Source organism: Artemia sp. Qi Xiang Cuo, chromosome 4, assembly GCF_049724085.1.
Source record: "Artemia sp. Qi Xiang Cuo chromosome 4, ASM4972408v1, whole genome shotgun sequence".
Taxonomy (NCBI): Eukaryota; Metazoa; Arthropoda; class Branchiopoda; order Anostraca; family Artemiidae; genus Artemia; species Artemia sp. Qi Xiang Cuo.
In genome coordinates this window covers 29,781,117-29,799,954 of record NC_142797.1, presented here as the reverse complement: position 1 = coordinate 29,799,954, position 18,838 = coordinate 29,781,117, and the positions used below count along the sequence as shown (strand labels likewise).

General features: G+C 34.9%; 1 protein-coding gene across 1 annotated transcript; it reads right to left on the bottom strand.

Moving 5' to 3' along the window:
* Positions 1–12,357: 12,357 nt before the first annotated feature.
* On the bottom strand, positions 12,358–13,860 carry LOC148952973 (uncharacterized). Its single transcript, XM_089087842.1, has 3 exons — positions 12,998–13,860; positions 12,755–12,937; positions 12,358–12,490 (listed from the first exon to the last, which is right to left on the bottom strand). The coding sequence occupies exons 1-3, from the start codon at positions 13,858–13,860 to the stop codon at positions 12,358–12,360; spliced, it is 1,179 nt and encodes a 392-aa protein (XP_088943968.1).
* Positions 13,861–18,838: the final 4,978 nt, after the last annotated feature.

The following is an 18,838-nucleotide window of genomic DNA, read 5'->3' as shown; positions in this document are numbered from 1 at the left end:
TCACATCGGCAATTTTCCACGTTCGAAAAACACAGGTTATGAGCTCTTTTGCATTGGCAGTGGAAAAGCTAAGAGCCAATGGCAACAACATTAAACTTCTTGTCCCCCATACGATCACCAATCAACGTCACCATTGCCACCGGCTCTCGTAGCTATAGCGATTCATCATTTATCAATGGAGAAATCCCATCCAAATCGGCTTTGGCCTTTGTGAATAGTGGCAGTGCCGTTGGATCCTGGACTGAATCCCCCCACGATTTTAATTTTTTTTGGTCTATCTAGCCTTGTGTGCAAGGTGAATGGTATTCCACTGTAAACTCTATCATTTGACAAAAAAATCCTATAGAACTCTGTACGAGTTGACCATGGAATCCCTAGATCATGACTCTCAACTATTTGAAAATGGAATAACCGATTCAATGTTTTCAAAAAATCATAAGGTATTAGTTTTGGACTTGTCGGGGACTCAGGATATGAGCATAGTACGAACAGCAATGTACGTTTAGAGTGTACATTTGCCGATGATCTGACTGAGAGTATCATGCTAATATCATTGAGTCAATTTGAAACCTATTGGGAAATCACACCCGACGGCAGTGTTCTACTAGACCTAGCACCATGAACACAAACCAAATAGTCAACGTATTTAGTTTGGATCCATACATGTTCCAGTACAAGTCCTATTGTATACCATCGGACTTCATTGAAAAAATTCCAAGTGTTAATAATACCCTAATCATTGTTAATAGCAGTCCATCGACTTTGAAAACCGGCCATTGGCTATGTATCTTTCAAACAGCGAAGAATATTAAATTTTTTTATCGTCTTGGCCTATCGTATAAATTCTATACTCCATACATCACCAACTTTATTGAAAGCAGTGGGAAAACTATTATTCAAAATCAACGAAGAGTACAGGATTTAACGAATAAGACATGTGGCTTTCATGCACTACTCTTTTTCATGTTCAGATGTCGTGGCTATACCTACAAGCAGTTTCTCGACATCTACATTGACTTACCTCGATTGAACGACTTTCTAGTGTAAAATATACTTACAAGTGTATTTAATATTGATTTTAGTGCCCTACGAATAAAATTTTCTAAAAATGTATGTGAAATTGTTTATTAATAAATGAAAAAATGTATATGCATGATAAAAACGACTTTTCTACTCTTTAGATTTCATCTTCTACTAGGTATAGGTATTTGTCGACAGCAACTAATGCAGGTATATTATCTGAATTCACAGTATACTGATTCTGATGTACTGCAATGTCAGGATCACATTTTCTACAGTAGAGTGTAAATTCACTCTTGTCATATCTCTTTGTATAGTCAATTATACTATTCTCATTCATTCTATAGAATTCACATGTTTCAATTTGCTTATTTGAAGCAATGTCACAAACAGTGTCGTAAAGTGGCGAATCACACTCCGTTACAGCCAAATAAAAATCAGTGGGCTTATAATCATAATACCCATTGTCTTCACAACGATGACGTAGAAACCATATCCTTTTGTTGTTCCAACAGTTGAATCGCTGACCCGACTCCTCCCAGAACAATCTAAAACCACGACGATACCATTCTCGTAGCAATAAACTAAAATCACGCTTAGGATTCTTTCCAATCATACCGGGATATGTATTCTCCCACTGATTACATTTATCATGGTAGCAATTGGAGCATAGGTGCCCTCTAGGATGAGAGTCACACGCCTCTTCAAGACAGGAATTACAACCTTTAATTTGTACAGCATATCCTCTATGCAATTTACACGGGTTGCATAATCTACACTTTTCATCATACTCATCAATCATCGTGTAATTCTCACATGATGACCAGCTGCCTAGTGTGTACATATATAGTGGGCATGTATGGGAAATTTTTTCATGTGTTGACACTCTCACTGCCACAATGAAACTGAGCTAGCAACAACAACAAATTGACTGGGATAGAGAGAGAGCGAGAGAGAGGAGTAAATCATCCTTGAAGACCATCTTTCTCATGAAAAAATAAAAGTCCTAAATTTCTAAACTAGCGTTTAAAAGCATATCCACAATATCATTTTGCCGTGTCGTGATTAATATATTAATAAATTGTGTAAATGCATTTGAACAACAACGTAAAAGCTTCATGCAGTAGTCTAATGATGGAGAATCAGTTTTCATTATACCGACAAGCATTCCCTGAGAAAATGACTTCCTTTGAATAGACGGCTCTAGAAAATCATCATCTAGAATCAAACGTTTTTCCATAACCACTAGATTCCCCAGGATTCGCTCTCTTTCAAATCTACCTATTTTTTAGAGTCCTAACAATCTCACAACCAATTACGGACTATCCAGAATTTTTCTACTCTAAAAAATGTACGCTTCTCTACTATAGAAAGAAAAATACCTTTGATTTTGAAACAATTTAATGGAGCAGAATTACAACAATAATAGTCACTGATGCATTTTGTTCTCATCAATGTATTTCACTAGCGCATCTAATGCTGCCTGAAGTCTATTTATATGCACAATATTCAGTTTCGTAGCAAAACATAATTACTCCTCCAGCTTGAATTTGCTTAATGATATCACTTATCTAGCATACATATCGTCCCATTCAAGACATAGTCTACAGCCTCCGTTTATTTCCACAGCCACATTTGGTACTCGTATATCTTTGCTGCTACCGGCTCCACCATCAATCTCCAATAATGTAATTGCTTCACTCATTTTCTCAACTAATATCCTCTCAAATAAACTATTCTCTCTGAATTCAATTCTCTTACTAATATGAATTGCAATAAAAATCACTCCTTTTATTTGAATCCAATCACCAATCAAGCTGTCGTATATAGCGTAACCTCCGCTGTCTCTGATTGACCCTAAAAAATGGGTGTTGCCTCAAAAACCAGTCTGGATGTCTCATAGAATCCCGACTATACTCTCAAAACGTGTTTGACCACTTTATAGGTTTACCAGCCTTTTTGCAATGTCCACGTGAAACCACACTGTATATTTTTGTAGGCGTGAATGTACGGTTGAAAGTGCGTAATAGGTTACTACTGGTATTTTCCGCGGGGGGATATTTTCTGCGGGGAGCTGTTTTCGTGGGGTATTTTCCAAGGGAGTATTTTTCGCAGGGGGTTATTTTCCGCGGGGGGTGTTCGACAGGGGGGAGGGTATTCGTCTAGAGCCATTTTAGACATAGGAGCATAGTCGGGACTCATAAAAGAAGAGTTATGACACATGTAAACTGAAGCAAAGAACTAAAATACTTAAGGCAGTGTTACTCAGTTGTTTCAAATATGAAATTCAAAATTATTTAATTAGACATTTTTGTTTCTCATTTAAGTAGTATTAGTATTTAATTAGTCATTCAAAATTAGGCATTATCTTAATAATGACTGTCAAATCCCATTGTTCCTTTTTTTCATGCACTTATTATCTTTTGCTTTCGATCTATATCTAGGTATTTTCTAGAGAAATTTAATTGAAGGATAGTACTTGAAGTAAATAGAAGATACGAGTCTACTAATTAACAATTCTAATTAAAAAGGCATATTAAAATGATAAAAATCAATAATTCATATTAAAAGATTAATAATTCTAATGTTGTTCGGATGAAGGATGACATACTGCTAAAGATAGTCGTTTTTGGCTAACAGTCAAGGGCCAAACGACAAGCAGGTCGTTCCCAAAGAGGGTGAGAGGATGCGGTATGGCAATATTAAAGGGAAAGGGGAACTTGTTGAGGGGGAGGGTGTAAAGAGGGAGGCTTTGAACAGATTGGAATGGAGGAGTAGCGAGTGAACCTATATTAGCCTAAGGCGGCTTTGTACTCCAGTGAGTTCTTAGCAGTAACAGTAGTAGTAATTAATAATAAGTAATCGGAAGATGATTGATTAATAGAGAGCATAAGCCATGCACAACAAATGTTTGCAAAAAAAAAGAAATGGTGTAAACGACAGTGTTAGATCTTTCCAGCCTGGCTAATACATGATTTTCTTGTAGATTCAAGACCCTTCCTTAGGATATTGTTTAAACTCACTCATTTAAGCAACAGTCGTTATAAGATTCGTCTTACGTAGTCATGTCTCTCTCCATTCATATATTGTATCTCGAGTTTTGTTTTGCATAAAAGTGGAGTTCTAATAGTAACTTTGATAGGGAGAACTAAACTTGATGAAACTTGCATATTTGAAATCAGCATAAATAATCTGATTCTTTTGATGTATCTATTGGTATCAAAATTCCTTTTTTTAGACTTTCGGCTACTATTGAGCCGGGTCGTTCCTTACTTACAGTTTTTTACCACGAACTGCTTGATAGAATATAATTCACTCACTTTATTTTCCTCTGGTTTACTTCACCCATGTAACAGAGCTAAAAAGAAGATGGTAAGAATAGCAGGACTAAGATACCGTTGAATTAATGAATGTAGCAAAGTTTTTAGATAGTTAAGACACGTTTTAAATATGCGGAATCTAAATTACAAACAAAAACTACTTGTACTTTTCAATAGTTCGGGGGGAGGGAGAGGAGGGAAAATCTTTTTGAAACTTACAGAATTTACTCAAGAAGAGCCGAATGAAGTAAAAAATTGCTAGATTTCTATTTTAAGTAATTTTTTTCTAGCCGATGGATTTTCGGTCAGTTTTCTTTGAGGATTAATGTAACGTGTTGGGTGATACTTGATATTGATTAATAAAAAAAAAGTTTTTCCGGGGGAAGTAAAGAGCGAATTTGAAACTTAAAACAGACAAAAATTATAACTTCACGACCTATTTAATATATATTAATATAACTAGTACAAATAAACCAACTAATTATGTTTCCCTTTGCTTTTAGGATTATGCAAGACTAGCGCTTTACTGAAAACACAAAAGTCCAGTATAAAAACAGGATTATTGATTTAAGAGTCAAAAGTAAGTATGTAGCCTGACAACACTAAAGGAATCTACAAAGCTTTTTATAGTCTTACACCAATTGTGACATTAGTAACTTTCAGTATACAATTAAAATTATCTTAAAAGCGTAAGCGTAAAACTAAATATTTTTTGATAAACGCGAAGTAATTGAACAGCATACAGAAATATTGGATTGATTTATCAAGCAACATTTTACACTCATCAGCTATAATATCAATAGTGGGTAATATACAGTCTTAAATTGTAAGAAATATGCTTTAGTAGCACTTGAGATGAAGATCAAATAAGACATAATATGAGCTCTGGAGATCCAATTATTTCTCTCTATACAAGAGTGAATTTCAAGCTACGATACAAATTCTAAAGCTAGTCTTTAGTCCTAATACTATCAAGATGACCTTAATTCAAACTTGTGTACAAACTAATCATGACATGTCCTTTTCAAACAGTTCGTGGTAATGAACTGTAAGGAGCGACCCGGCTCAATAATAACCAAAACTCCAAAAAACAGAATTTTAATGCCAATAGATATGTCAAATAAATCAAATTTTTATGCTGATGTCAAATATATAATATTGTTCATCAAGTTTAGTCATACCCATTAAAAGTTATGTGCCTGAGAAAATTTGACTTATTGTCGAAAAAAGGGGAAAACACCATTAGTAAGCTATATGCTGGTTTCACGAGCACAAGAATATACAGTGCAGTTTCAAGAGCACAAGAATATACAGTGCAGTTTCACGCCTACACACCTTACCATGGTCAGTCACCTGTTACTACGAACGATACATGAGTTACCAGACTGGTTTCTGAGCCAATGCCTATTTTCTGGTTCAATCATAGATGTATAAGGAATTACATAAGAATATATGTGAAGTTTCGTGGGTTTATGCCCTACCATAGGTATATATATATTTCACAACTATAGGCCTTGTCAGACACGTTTTTCTAGGTTCAATAGCCAAAAGTTGAGATCGTAAAATTGCGTATTCAAAGGTTTATTGAGCCTTCTTTAAAAAAATATTGGTTTCAGTTGTAGGGTTAGATAATCGTGTTTTCTCGTATAAATGATGTTTTTACTAAAGATACAGCCAAGCCGTGCATGTTTCTGAGTCAAAAATTGTCAAACACTAATAACCTCTAGGCTGAAGGTACCTTGCATCTTGTCGAGAATTGATGGCATATAGTGTTAAATCATTTACCAAAACTCTATTTGCTAAAAAAGGTATAGCATTTACGAATTGGAGTGTATGAATGATCTTAATTTATGATTGAATAATAGGGGTGAGAATGATCTTAATTGGTGTTTGGATTGTATGAAGGTGGTAAAAAAGGGTAAACTGATTACCAGTTAAGGTAAGCCCGAAGGGGCTGTTAACTCATAGGCAATTTATTATAAATTTGGAATAGCATCAATCTATGGAAATGGTTAACAATAATAAATTGATCTTGTGAGTTTACCTAGCTTTACTCCTCCGATGTGTTCTGTATAATATATAAGTGCCGTTTAAAAGTGTTGTTATGATAAAATATGCTATAACATTTTAGTATACTAAAAAGTTGATACTAATAGAGATGTAGAGGGCAAGAAAAGAATTTTAATAAAGAAATTCAGAACAATCCTTAGAAATCCTTGCAAATCAAGTAGTGAGACGATTATGAGTATGAATCGTCAAGGATCGTAAGCACCAGTGACCCTAACCACCAATGACATCAACCTCCAAAGGTCCCCTATTCTCATTTCCAAGGGACCACATCCCCCCAAATTTTTTGCCCCCCCCCCCCCCTTTAAGTTTTTTTTATAATTTTTTTAAAAATGCTATTTTTTTCAACTTTTTTTACATGTCTTAGAATGACATGAAAAATACTTAAAACATAAAAAATTCACATCTAATATTTTCGAAACTCAAAATGAGAATGGTATAGATATGTTAGTCATGACTTTTACTATTAGAAAAATTTTGTTTGTAGTAGCACTTTTTTTTAAATTGAGTTTTGAGTGCAATTATCTTCGGTGCAATTAATTGGAATAAATGGAATTTTTTGGTGCTCCAAAGAAATTTAATTCCTTACTGTCATGACAATGCATGCTTACGTTTCTGATAGTGCTACCACTTGTACTTATTTCATAGTTTAAATACTTCTCCTTCTCAGCATTCAATGCTACAATGACATTATCACGTGATTACACTTTCTTAAAATGCTTCATCATCACTTTTTAGAGATTTTAGTTGTGTTTATCGTTCCACTGCGTAAAAAATACTGATTTAATTCATGCAATAAACTAGGTAGTGTCTATAACCCACCATAGAGCACCTGTGGGAGAGCCACATCGTGTCTATGAGCAAGCATGGAGTACGATTGTTAGAGCAACAACAATATTTCATTTCGTTGTAAGATACATAAAAAAAGTTGAATAATTTCAGTGCATAAAAAAAGTGATTAAATCCTATATTAACATCCTTTTCTTGCATACATAGGATAAAATTGACAAAATCTAAGTGTCAGAGTGATTAAATTTTTTTGTCCACATCTTTTGTCAGATACATTGGATGAAATTGACAAAACCTAAGTGTCAGAGTGAATAAATTTTTTTATCAACATCCTTTGTCAGATACATCGGATATAATTGACAAAATCTAAGTATCAGAGTGAATAGATGCTTTATCAACATCCTTTGTCAGATATGTTGGATAAAATTGACAAGATCTAAGTATCAGAATGATTAAACTCTATATCAACATCCTTTTCTCGGATACGTAGGATAAAATTGAAAAAATCTAAGTGTTAGAGTGAATAAATTTTTTTTACCAACATCTTTTGCCAGTTACATCGGATAAAATTGACAAAATCTATGTGTCAGAATGAATAATTTTTTTTTCATCAATATCCTTTGTCAGATACATCGGATAAAATTGACAAAATCTAAGTATCAGAGTGAATAAATGCTTTATCAACATCCTTTCTCGGATATGTTGGATAAAATTGACAAACTCATCAACAGAACAGCAGCAACAAAAATATGATTTAAGTTTGTTTGATCTTTCTGTAGAGTTTATAGCCAAACTGATTTGATGATTTAAGATTGTTCGGTCTTTCCGTTGAATTTACAGCCGAACTATTCAAGCTTATGATATGATTTTTTTTTGGATAATTTAGGAACCAGGGAATAAACAGGGGCTATTAAAATTCAAAATTTGACGCCATGATGACAAGCGTGTTAAGGCCCGAGCTGCAGATCATAGCGAGCAGAAAATGGTGACTCCCCCAAAAGATAGCAGTACCCAAAACTGAATTAGCTACCGAATATCTCAGACACATACCAAATATTCATTATTAACTATTAAATCTCAAGTGCAAAAACTTAACAAAACAAAGAATTGTAAGACTTAAATACATGAATATTTATATAAGTTTTGATCCATATCTGCTTTGAATCAAAGCCGTCACTATTAATAACAACAACGAAAGGGTGGTTTCCATCATCCTCCTCCTTAAGACATTACCCTTTTACTTGAAGAAATGAAGTTAATGTACCCATAATTTTGTCTTCACGAGTATAATTGTCGGGACTGTGGGGTCGTATCTTAATCTTGGGTGTTGGACCGAATTGCAGGTACATGGAAATGGCTGAGTTGACGTCATTATCCTAGCTAAGCCCGTCTTTGGCTCTTCTACTTCTGTCGTTTGGCAAGGATAATCAGTTATTAAGTTGATAATTTACATTTAATTTGGATATAGCTTTTTGTTACTGTTGTAAACAAAATTTTTGTTTTCAACCATCTTAAGATAGTGTACAAAACAGTTTTGATTTTCGTAAAAATTCACTTATTTGTTTGTTTATTTCAAACACAAAAATTTCAAAATAATTTAAAAATAAAAATACGAGTAAGTAAAGACTAACAACTATATGAAACTCACAGAGGAAAGAAAATAACAAAATGAAAAATAAAATAAAAAAAGGTGAAAAAACGAGGATTTTGTCAGCCAGTGGGAAACCATGAAGAAGAAGAAATAAGCAAATATTTTGACAAGGACCTACGCCAAATCGTCCTCAGTGCTAAACAAAAAAGAAAAAAAAAATACAAACAAAATCTAATCTTTCGAAGTTTACCTGACAAAGACAGAACAGACACTAAATAAAAACCAGGCAAGAATCAATGAAAAAGAATTTACCAAGATGATTGAGCAAGAATCCTTTGCCTTGCAATAGTTTTAGCTGGTCTAAAGTTTCGGTTTTCATTAGATATGCAAATAGGTTATTTTAATTTATACCGGGTGAAAATATTGATTGAGTCCTTCAAAATTAAACTGTCGTAGTAAATTGGGCTTAAAGAAATATCTCCAGTATCTCTATTTATTGCTAAATTTTGGTTCATGTATTTTTTATCTCAATTACCTCTTTAAATGTTTTGGTAGGCCATTTACAGTTGATATTAAGGTCGCCTCGTCAAAAAGAACCAGATGGGTCGGATTTACGAAAATATGCGAAGCCAATGCCGAATCAAAGTTGTCCTTTTTATTTTTTAATCTCAGGGACTTATCTATTGAAATTTTGTGCTCATGGAAACGTTCACCTAGTTGTTGATGGCTCCTACCAATGTAAAATTTCCCACATGAACACGGGATTCTCTAGACACCACTACCCAGTACAGGGTCAGTTTTATCCTTTCCTGAGTTGAAAAACTGTTCAACTTTTTGTTCGGTTTAGAAAGAAACGGAGAGATTATGTTTTTTTAAAAAAAATTCCCAAGTTTATCACCAAGTTTCGGGATGTATGGCAAACCGATGAAAGTTTTTTTTTTCTCGATTGCTGGGGTAACTGATTCAAGGGGGACGAGCTCCCTATTTTGTTGTTTTATCTTTTTTAATCGTCTATCTATGATATTTTCAATAAGTTTGATTGGGTAACCATTGCAGAAAAGAATATCCTTGACATAGTTTAATTCAGAATTGATTTGATTATGGGAACAAATTTTTAAAACTCTGTCGACTAAAGAAGTCATTACCCCTCTTTTCACAGAAGGAGGTTGATGGGAAGGGAAATGTAGATATCGATCATTATGAGTGGGCTTTCTATATATAGAAAATTCAAGGCTAGGAGTAGTTTTTATAATCAAAACATCCAAGAATGGCAGCTTACTCGAATCTTAGAGTTCCATTGTAAACTGGATATTCGAATCAAAAGAGTTCAAATGTGCCAAAAAATCTCTTAAAGAGTCTTGTCCGTGTTCCCAAACAGAAAGGATATCATCAACGAAACGAAACCAGATAGAGTGTTTTAAGTGGAAACTATTCAAAGCAGACTGTTCTATGAAACTCATGTAAAAATTTGCCAAATAAGGAGACAAGACAGTGCCCATGGATAAACCCATGATTTGAAGGGAATTTTTTTGGAATTTAAAATACGAGGAGAACTTGTTGCAAAGACGAACAAGGGTCATTATTGTATCAATTTCCAAAGTTTTGTAATCCGACCAAGCTGTATTTTCCTCTAATTTTCTTTCTAACGCCTGTTTTTTCTGTTTTACTTTAATTTGTTAACTTGTCAACAAGATCTTCGTAGCTTTTTATGTAGGATTTCTGTGAGCTTAAAAGAGGCTTAAAAATGGTGGCTAAAAAACTTCCTATACCCGTAGCTGGAGAACTATAACATGCTACAATAGGACGTAACGGAATATCTTTCAAATGGATTTTAGGCAGACCATAAAACTTTGGGGCTGACCTTTTTTTATTTTATTTTTTTATTTTGTTATTTTCTTTCCTCTCTGAGTTTCATTTGTCATGTATAGCCAGTGTGGTCTAAGAATGTATTTACTAACAACTATATTTATTTAAAACTTTAGTAAACCAATTAAACTTTGTTTTTTCTTTATTATTTTCACAGTGGATAAAAATCGGCAAAATATAGAAGCCGTTCGGAAATGAGCATAGATGTCGGAAAACATTCAACTTAGGAAAGTTCACAAAAGTGAATTTGATTTACTGCAACAATTAGCTTTCCTTTTTTAAAGTGGACAAGCATAACGTAGATCAATTACGAAGCATAGTACTAGGAGATAACCATGATTATCCCCCCCCCCCCTTGAAAAAGGTCAGAAGGGCTTAATATTTTACCGTATATTTTTGTATACCGCATATCAATTGACTATATCAGACAAACAATTGAAGTGCAAGTGTCTTAGGATATAATTGCTTGCATGGCACTTCCAACTGAACTATATTTGCGGTTGGCCATGCGGTCGGCCGTGAAACGACCTCATTGCCTCAGTAAAATTGACTTTAAATGTATGCTTCAAAGAAGATTTATATCTTGGTATTATTTTTTGGTTAGAATTTTTGTTTTATGTAACGAAACGAATTTTTTATTATAGAGTTATTTTGTGTACCCTTGGACATAATGACTTCCAGGGCCGATTTTGTTGGATTATAATGCTCCTAATGATGGTTTGGAATCTTATAAAGAGCTCAATCAAAATCATCTAATTCTAAACATACATAGTCACAAAAAAAAAAAAAAATCTGACCAACAAGGAACTCAAAGTTAGTGTTGGCTTGATAGGAGGAAAACGTAACAAAAAGAGGATTTTTGAATGGTTATTGAGCTGAAAGATGAGATATGCTTCTTACGCTCACCTATGCAGTGGGGGGGGGGGGGGTACTTGATCCGGTACTCTTCTGAAATACAGGACACACGAAATAATGACCGCATTGAAATTTCAAAGCCGGTATTGATAAACAGGTTTCAGCTGCATAGTGAGATATTAACACACACACACACGCACCATTTCAAAAATTTGGTAAATTTTATCAGGCTCGTAACGTTTGATCGGTAGGACTAAACTTGATGAAACTTATATATTTGAAATAAGCATAATAAACTGATTCTTTTAATGTATCTATTGATGTTAAAATGCCTTTTTTTAGAGTTTCGGTTACTATTGAGCCGAGTCGCTCTTTACTTACATTTCGTTACCACGAACTTTTTGATTCAGTACAGTTGATAGTTAAGTTACGTTGTAGTTGAAAGCGGAAAAAATGAAATACACTCTCGTCAAATTGTTCTTTTTTAAGAAGGAAAGTATTCCCTTTCCGGAAAAAAAGAAAAAGTATTGTGTACTTGCAGCAGTAGATAAAAAGGAAACTTTAACTTAAATAGCTTCCCTGAGTTCGAGAGAGAAATTTTAAACTCTGATCCAAATAGAAACGAACACAATTGCTCATATAAGGACTTTTTTTTTCATTGGGTGATTTGAAATCTAGCCACCAAAGGGACATTTGACTCTTGCACGAATCTAGCTTATACTATTTCTGTACAGCATTAACAAAGGCCTCTTTGAGCAATGCATAAGTATTTGTAGTCTAATTACACCCCAAAAAATTTGTAAGCCCAATTTTCTTTATTCAAATATACTATTATTTATTGCATGCTATTTACTCTACATTTAAAAAAACACCAAACCTATTTTTTAGATTTATATGACCCTTAGCTGCTTGTTCGCTACTCTGCCTGCTTCTCACAGTGGGAGGTACGTAATTTCCTCGGCTGCTACGGTTTTCATCGGTAGATCTGTAGTGGCGAACAAACTGTTCGCTACTTTCCCTGCTTCTTACAGTGGGGGGTACATAATTTCCTCGGCTACTACGGGTTTCATCGGTAAATCTAGCCGGTCTTTCCATGTTTCTACTTCCCGTCAAACTTGGAGGCACATTAGCAGACATCACAGCACGCTCATTTATATGTGCATTAGCCACAGTTTGTTCGCTACTTTGCCCGCTTCTTACAGTGGGGGGTACATAATTTCCTTGGCTTCTACGGGTTTCATCGGTAAATCTAGCCGGTCCCTCCATGTTTCTACTTCTCGTCAAACTGGGACGCACATTAGTATATATCACAGCACGCTCATTTATATGAACATTAGCCGCAGTTTGTTCGCTACTTTGCCTGCTTCTTACAGTGGGAGGTAAATAATTTTTTCGGCCGCTACGGGTTTCATCGCTAAATCTACCTGATCTCTCCATTATTCCGCTTCTCGTTAAACTGGGAGGTAGATTGGCATATATAACAGTACGCTCAATTATATCAGCCCTAGCTGCATTTTGTTCGCTACTCTGCCTGCTTCTTTCTGTGGGAGGTACATAATTTTCTTGGCTGCTACGGGTTTCATCGGTAAATCTACCCAGTCTCTCCATTTTTCTACTTCTTGTCAAACTGGGAGGCAATTCAGCAGATATCACATCAGGATCATTCGTCATTGGCCTATTGTTAGCCAGAATCGATCTTCTACTTCTTATCTCAGTGAATCCTTCGTTTTCTTCATTCGTCTGCTTTATAGTGCAATTAATTTTACTTTCATCAGTTCCTAGAGTTGGGAAAAACTGTAAACTTGCGAGATTTGGCGCTTCCTTTTTTCTTCTATTTCTCAAACTGGGAGGGACATAAACAGCTTTTACGGCTGGCACACTCGTTGGTTCTTCTGTACATTTAACACTAATTTTATCCCAAATTTTTGAAACCCCTTCATTGACGCTTGTATCTCTGTCCTCCTTCGTTGGGTCACCTTTTTCTCCCTTGTCATTCAGTTTAAGCCTTTGGATTCTTGAGCTAAAATAAAGTCTTTCTTTTTCAAATGCCCCCCAAGTCTCCTCTTGCTCTCCGTCAGTTTCTACTGACTCGACAATCTTTGGATCAGGTTTGAATTTTCTTATTTTGATGCTGTAGACGTAGTTGCTTTTGAAAGGTAATATTTCTGTAGTTTGTGGAATCGGTTTCACTCGGGTTGTATATCTGTAGTTGTACTCATTTGTAAAATAGTCCTCAAAATCATATCCACCATCATAGTTGCATGTGTTTGAAGTTGTATCTATGTCTTCGAAATCTTCGTAGTCTTCGCAGTTGTATGTTTCATACATATTACTAAACGTTGTACTTGGCATTGCTATATTAAATCTAAGTTAAGCTGCAAGTTCGCCCAAATCCTAAGTACCCTGCATGACATCATAATTGAAAAATAGGTTTTTGAAACGCAAAATGACGTCATCTGTAACTTTGTACTGTAATGCTATGTTACAAGAGTAGAGATATGACGTCATGACAGCTTATAAATTTTTTGGCCCATGCATTCTTGTTGAAATCAGATTCTCGTTTTTATTTTTCCCATCCATTTTATATATTTTTTTTTGGGGGGGGGAGTCTATAGCTTATGTATAAACTAAGTATATATCAAAGTTATTATGAACAATGTCTATTTTGAACTGCTAGCATCAGTTAGAATTCTAAACATTAGAAAAATAAAACTACATATTTTGGTATACTTAACTGTTGTATTATCTCCATTTAAACCCGTGATTGATAGTAAAAAATAAGTTTAAAATGGACTTAGCTAGTTTAAAACTTAAAGGCCTTGTTTGGGATTTAAAATATTGGCATATACTGATGAATAACATCAAGGCATGACTAGGAGGAGGCTAGGCTACAAGCCCTCCAACTAATTTCGTTTTTATCCTCTCCATAGTTTCACAATTTGATTGCTTTTTATCAAAGACCTTTTATTTGTATATCCTTCAGATGACAAAAACCGATAGAAAGATCTCTAATCTTTTCATTTATGAATGCAATGTGTTATATGATTAAGAAACATTTAAAGTGTATATGATCAGAAATAGGATGCAGCATCATGAAACATGAATTTTTTATGGATACTAAAGCGGTTCTAAATATCCGAATTGGCCCTATTCCAATTGAATTTAGGATACGAAATTAGAGCTTATGCGACCAAGTTGATTTGATAACTGGGTCAATGACCCAATTGAGCCAGAGCTCTTGACTCATATTGGGCGTTCAAAATCCATAAATTCATAAAAGTTTCTCCAAATCCATATTTTAGACGGTGGCCGGCGTTTCCCCCACCCAGGCAAATACCCCCCGGAAAATACCCCCCGGTAGAAAATACCCCTCCCCCCTCACGCGGACCCCCCCCCCCCCAATAAAAATACCCCCCGTGGAAAATAAGGCTTTCCAAATTTGAAAATTTTATTTGAGTTTTATTTTTTTAATTCTCGTAGGGGGATGGAAATTTTGGTACTTGTGTATTATGCGCCACTCACTCAAGTTTACGCTGTGTAAAATTCAAGAACACGCCGTTTTTTTTTGTTAGTGTCTTCGTTACTTTTGAAATAAATTTGGGCTATAGATTTTCACATTGGGGGGGGGGGGGTAAGCATAGCGAATCTGCATGCAAAATGTGTTTGGTACAATTATACTGCATATTAGATAGATAGACAGTTAAATGATGTATTTAAAAGTCAAATATACAGCCATGAATACAGTAAAATAACATAAATGAATATAGTTAATGGGGGGGGGGGGGTTTAACCCCCCAAAAATACCCTCTTCCACTAAAAATACCCCCCCCCCCTCCTTCGAAAAGTAACCCCCGGGGAAAATACCCACTCCTTGGAAAATACCCTCTCTCCCTGTGGAAAATAAGGTTTCTAAATTTGAAACTGTTACATAATTTTTTTATTGTTTAGTTGAAAAGTACTATTGAACGGGAAAAAGAGGAATTTACACACCAGAAGTGTCTTAAAAACTTGGAAAAAAACACAAATCCATTTGTGTTAGACTTCCATATGAACTTCTGCAATTTTTGGCAGTAGCGGGTGCCAAATTAAAAAAAAATGAAGAAGAAAAAAAATTAGGCAAACAATCATCAAAATTAAGCTAAAACATATGGTACCAAAAGTTTAAGAAGGTTTGGCTATCCTTTGAAAGGATAGGTGGCTTTGGGAACCAACGCATTCTAGAGCTTTTAAATTTTCCTGGACAAAAGAACTGCCATATTCTTTGAGTTTATTTGTGTTATTTGCCAAGAGCAAATCTAACGAAAGTCACCATTAGCAAATAAATGAAACACAAAACTAACAGAAATAACAGTAGATGGCATAGTCAAACTCAAAACGAGCAAAAAGTAAAAGGAGTATGGCTGACAACACCCATGTCTTCTTCAGACCAGAAAATAATGTGTACTTTACTTAAAAAAAAGCAAAAAAAAACCGTGTTTTCAGTAAAGTGCAAATTACTTTCTGATCTTGAGGAGGTTTGGTGGTTGTCAGCCCTACTCATGCTAATTGTTACTATTTTGAGTTTGAATAGGTTATTTAGTGGTATTTCTGTTCGTTTTGGGTTCAATTCATTTATTTATGGGGATTTATGGTAGTGTTACGCTTGGAAAACTATTTGAATTTATTTCTACTCATTTTTGGCTTTACGAGGCCACGAGCACCGGCAAGGAGGGGGTGGGCAGGGAGGGCATGACCCTCTTCTGGAAATTAGGGACTATTTAGTAATTATAAGGAAACTAAAGGAAAAAAGCGGAATAGGGAAAAACCATGGAAAAAATGTTTGTTGTCCCATTACTGGCTGCCTGTCAATAGATTTTGACCCATAATAAGGAAAAAATATAAGTTCTAATTTGTAACTGAGTGACCTCTAACAAGTTTTCCACAATTTTTTTTCTATGCAATTCGGTTGGAGCAAAAAAAGAAGACATGGGTGTTGTCAGCCTTACTCCTTTTACTTTTTGCTTGTTTTGAGTTTGACTAGGTTATCTATTGTAATTTCTGTTCGTTTTGTGTTTCATTTATTTGTTTATGGTGACTTGTGGTAGTTTTACTCTTGGCAAATAAGAAAATCAAACTCGTAGAATTTGACAACGCTTTTGTCCGTAAAAACTTAAACAATTTAGAATGTGTTGGTTCCCAAAGCCGACAATCTTTTCAAAGGATAGCCAAATCTTCTTAAACTTTTTGGTGCCATATGTTTTAGCTTAATTTTGATGATTGTTTGCCTAAATTTTTTTTGTTCTTTATTTTTTTTTTTTAATTTGGCAGCCACTACTGCCAAAAATTGCAAAAAATCATATGGAAGCCTTTCAACACAAATGGATTTGTGTTTTTTTTCTAAGTTTTTAAGAAACTTCTGGTGTGTAAATTCCTCTTTTTCCCGTTCTTTAGTAATTTTCAACAAAACTATAAAAAAAAATCAAATAAAAGTTTCAAATTTAGAAACATTATTTTGCACGGGGGGGGGGGGGGTTCCAGGGATATTTTCCGCGTTTTTTGGGGGGGGGGTATTTTTCGCAGGGGGTTATTTTCCGCAGGGGGGGGGGAGTATTTTACGCGGGGGTATTCGACAGGGGGGGTATTCGTATAGAACCATTTTAGACATAGGAGCATAGTCGGGACTCATAAAAGAAGAGCTATGACAAATGTAAACTGAAGCAAAGAGCTAAAATACTTAAGGCAGTTTTACTCAGTTGTGTCAAAAATAAAATTCAAAATTATTTGATTAGACATTTTTGTTTCTCATTTGAGTAGTATTAGTATTTAATTAGTCATTCAAAATTAGGCATTATCTTAATAATGACTGTCAAATCCCATTGTTCCTTTTTTTCATGCATTTATTATTTTTTGCTTTTGATCTATATCTAGGTATTTTCTATAGAAATTTAATTGAAGGATAATACTTGAAGTAAATAGAAGATATGAGTCTACTAATTAAAAATTCTAATTATAAAGGCATATTAAAAAGATAAAAATCAATAATTCATATTAAAAGATTAATAATTCTAATGTTGTTCGGATGAAGGATGACATACTGCTAAAGATAGTCCTTTATGGCCAACAGTCTAGGCCCAAACGACAAGTAGGTCGTTCCCAAATGGGGTGAGAGGATGCGGTGTGGAAATATTTAAGGGAAATGGGAACTTTTTGAGGGGGAGGGTGTAAAGAGGGAGGCTTTGAACAGATTGGAATGGAGGAGTAGCGAGTGAACCTGTGTTAGCCTAAGGCGGCTTTGTACTCCAGTGAGTTCTTAGTAGTAACAGTAGCAGTATTAAGAATAAGTAATCGGAAAATGATTGATTAATGGAGAGCATAAGCCATACACAACAAATGTTTACAAAAAAAGAAATGGTGTAAACGGCAGTGTTAGATCTTTCCAGCCCTGGCTAATACAGGATTTTCTTATAGATTCAAGACCCTTCCTTAAGATATTGTTTAAACTCACTCATTTAAGCAACAGTCGTTATATGATTCGTCTTACGTAGTCATGAGTAGGAACCCACCAGAAGGTACGAGAAGATATTTAATGTCCTTGCTAAAAAAGCCAGGAAGAGATTTAATGTCCTTGGTAAAAAGCCGGGAAGAGATTTAATGTCCTTGGTAAAAAAGTCAGGAAGAGATTTAATGTCCTTGGTAAAAGTGTTCTTTCTAGACCAATAAGGGAACTTGGAAATACTGCGGGGAAAATGCACATGTGCACTGAATAATAACGGGGCAATGGATTGATCCACGAAGGGGACAAGATCAGACTAGATTTCTGGGAAATTGATTGCATAATCTGACGGGGAATTTTCGAGTCTAACGGGACAGGATCACGTGTCTCTTTCTAGGTCAATGGACTTACGTAAGGTTTCTCTTGCATCGCAATTCAGCCTTGAGATTTTGTTTATAATGGACATGCATTAAGGTTAAAGTGTCATACCGTCTCATGACATTATGGAAAAAACATTAAATATTGTTGACTTGGAAGCTTTAGCTACACAGATTTATAATGTGAGTACTGTTAAGTAAATTTTCTTAGGTTTTTCCACATAAAATCATTTATTGTAGTCCCCCTCCTATATCGTCAAATTCAGGGTATACCCCCCACCCCTCCCCAAAAAAATCTCCACTATGCGATGTTTATAGTCGTTTGAAAGCGTAAAATAAGCTCTTTTTTACCGTGTAAACCCCCCACCGTTAACGATTTTAATTCTTTCAGTGGAAAAAGCTCCCTTTTCGACAAATATATGCAATTTTTATTCTTTTGTATTCTAGCTAAAAGGGTAAACTAACATCCGTCAACTCTTAG

Excerpts from the sequence above, each read along its gene's own strand:
- LOC148952973 (XM_089087842.1), bottom strand. The coding sequence starts at position 13,860 with ATGCCAAGTACAACGTTTAGTAATATGTATGAAACATACAACTGCGAA. Across the intron at positions 12,938-12,997 it reads GCTAGGGCTGATATAATTGA|ATCAGGTAGATTTAGCGATG; the intron begins GCGTACTGTTAT and ends AATAATGGAGAG. Across the intron at positions 12,491-12,754 it reads ATGGAGGGACCGGCTAGATT|TACCGATGAAAACCGTAGCA; the intron begins TACCGATGAAAC and ends CCACTACAGATC.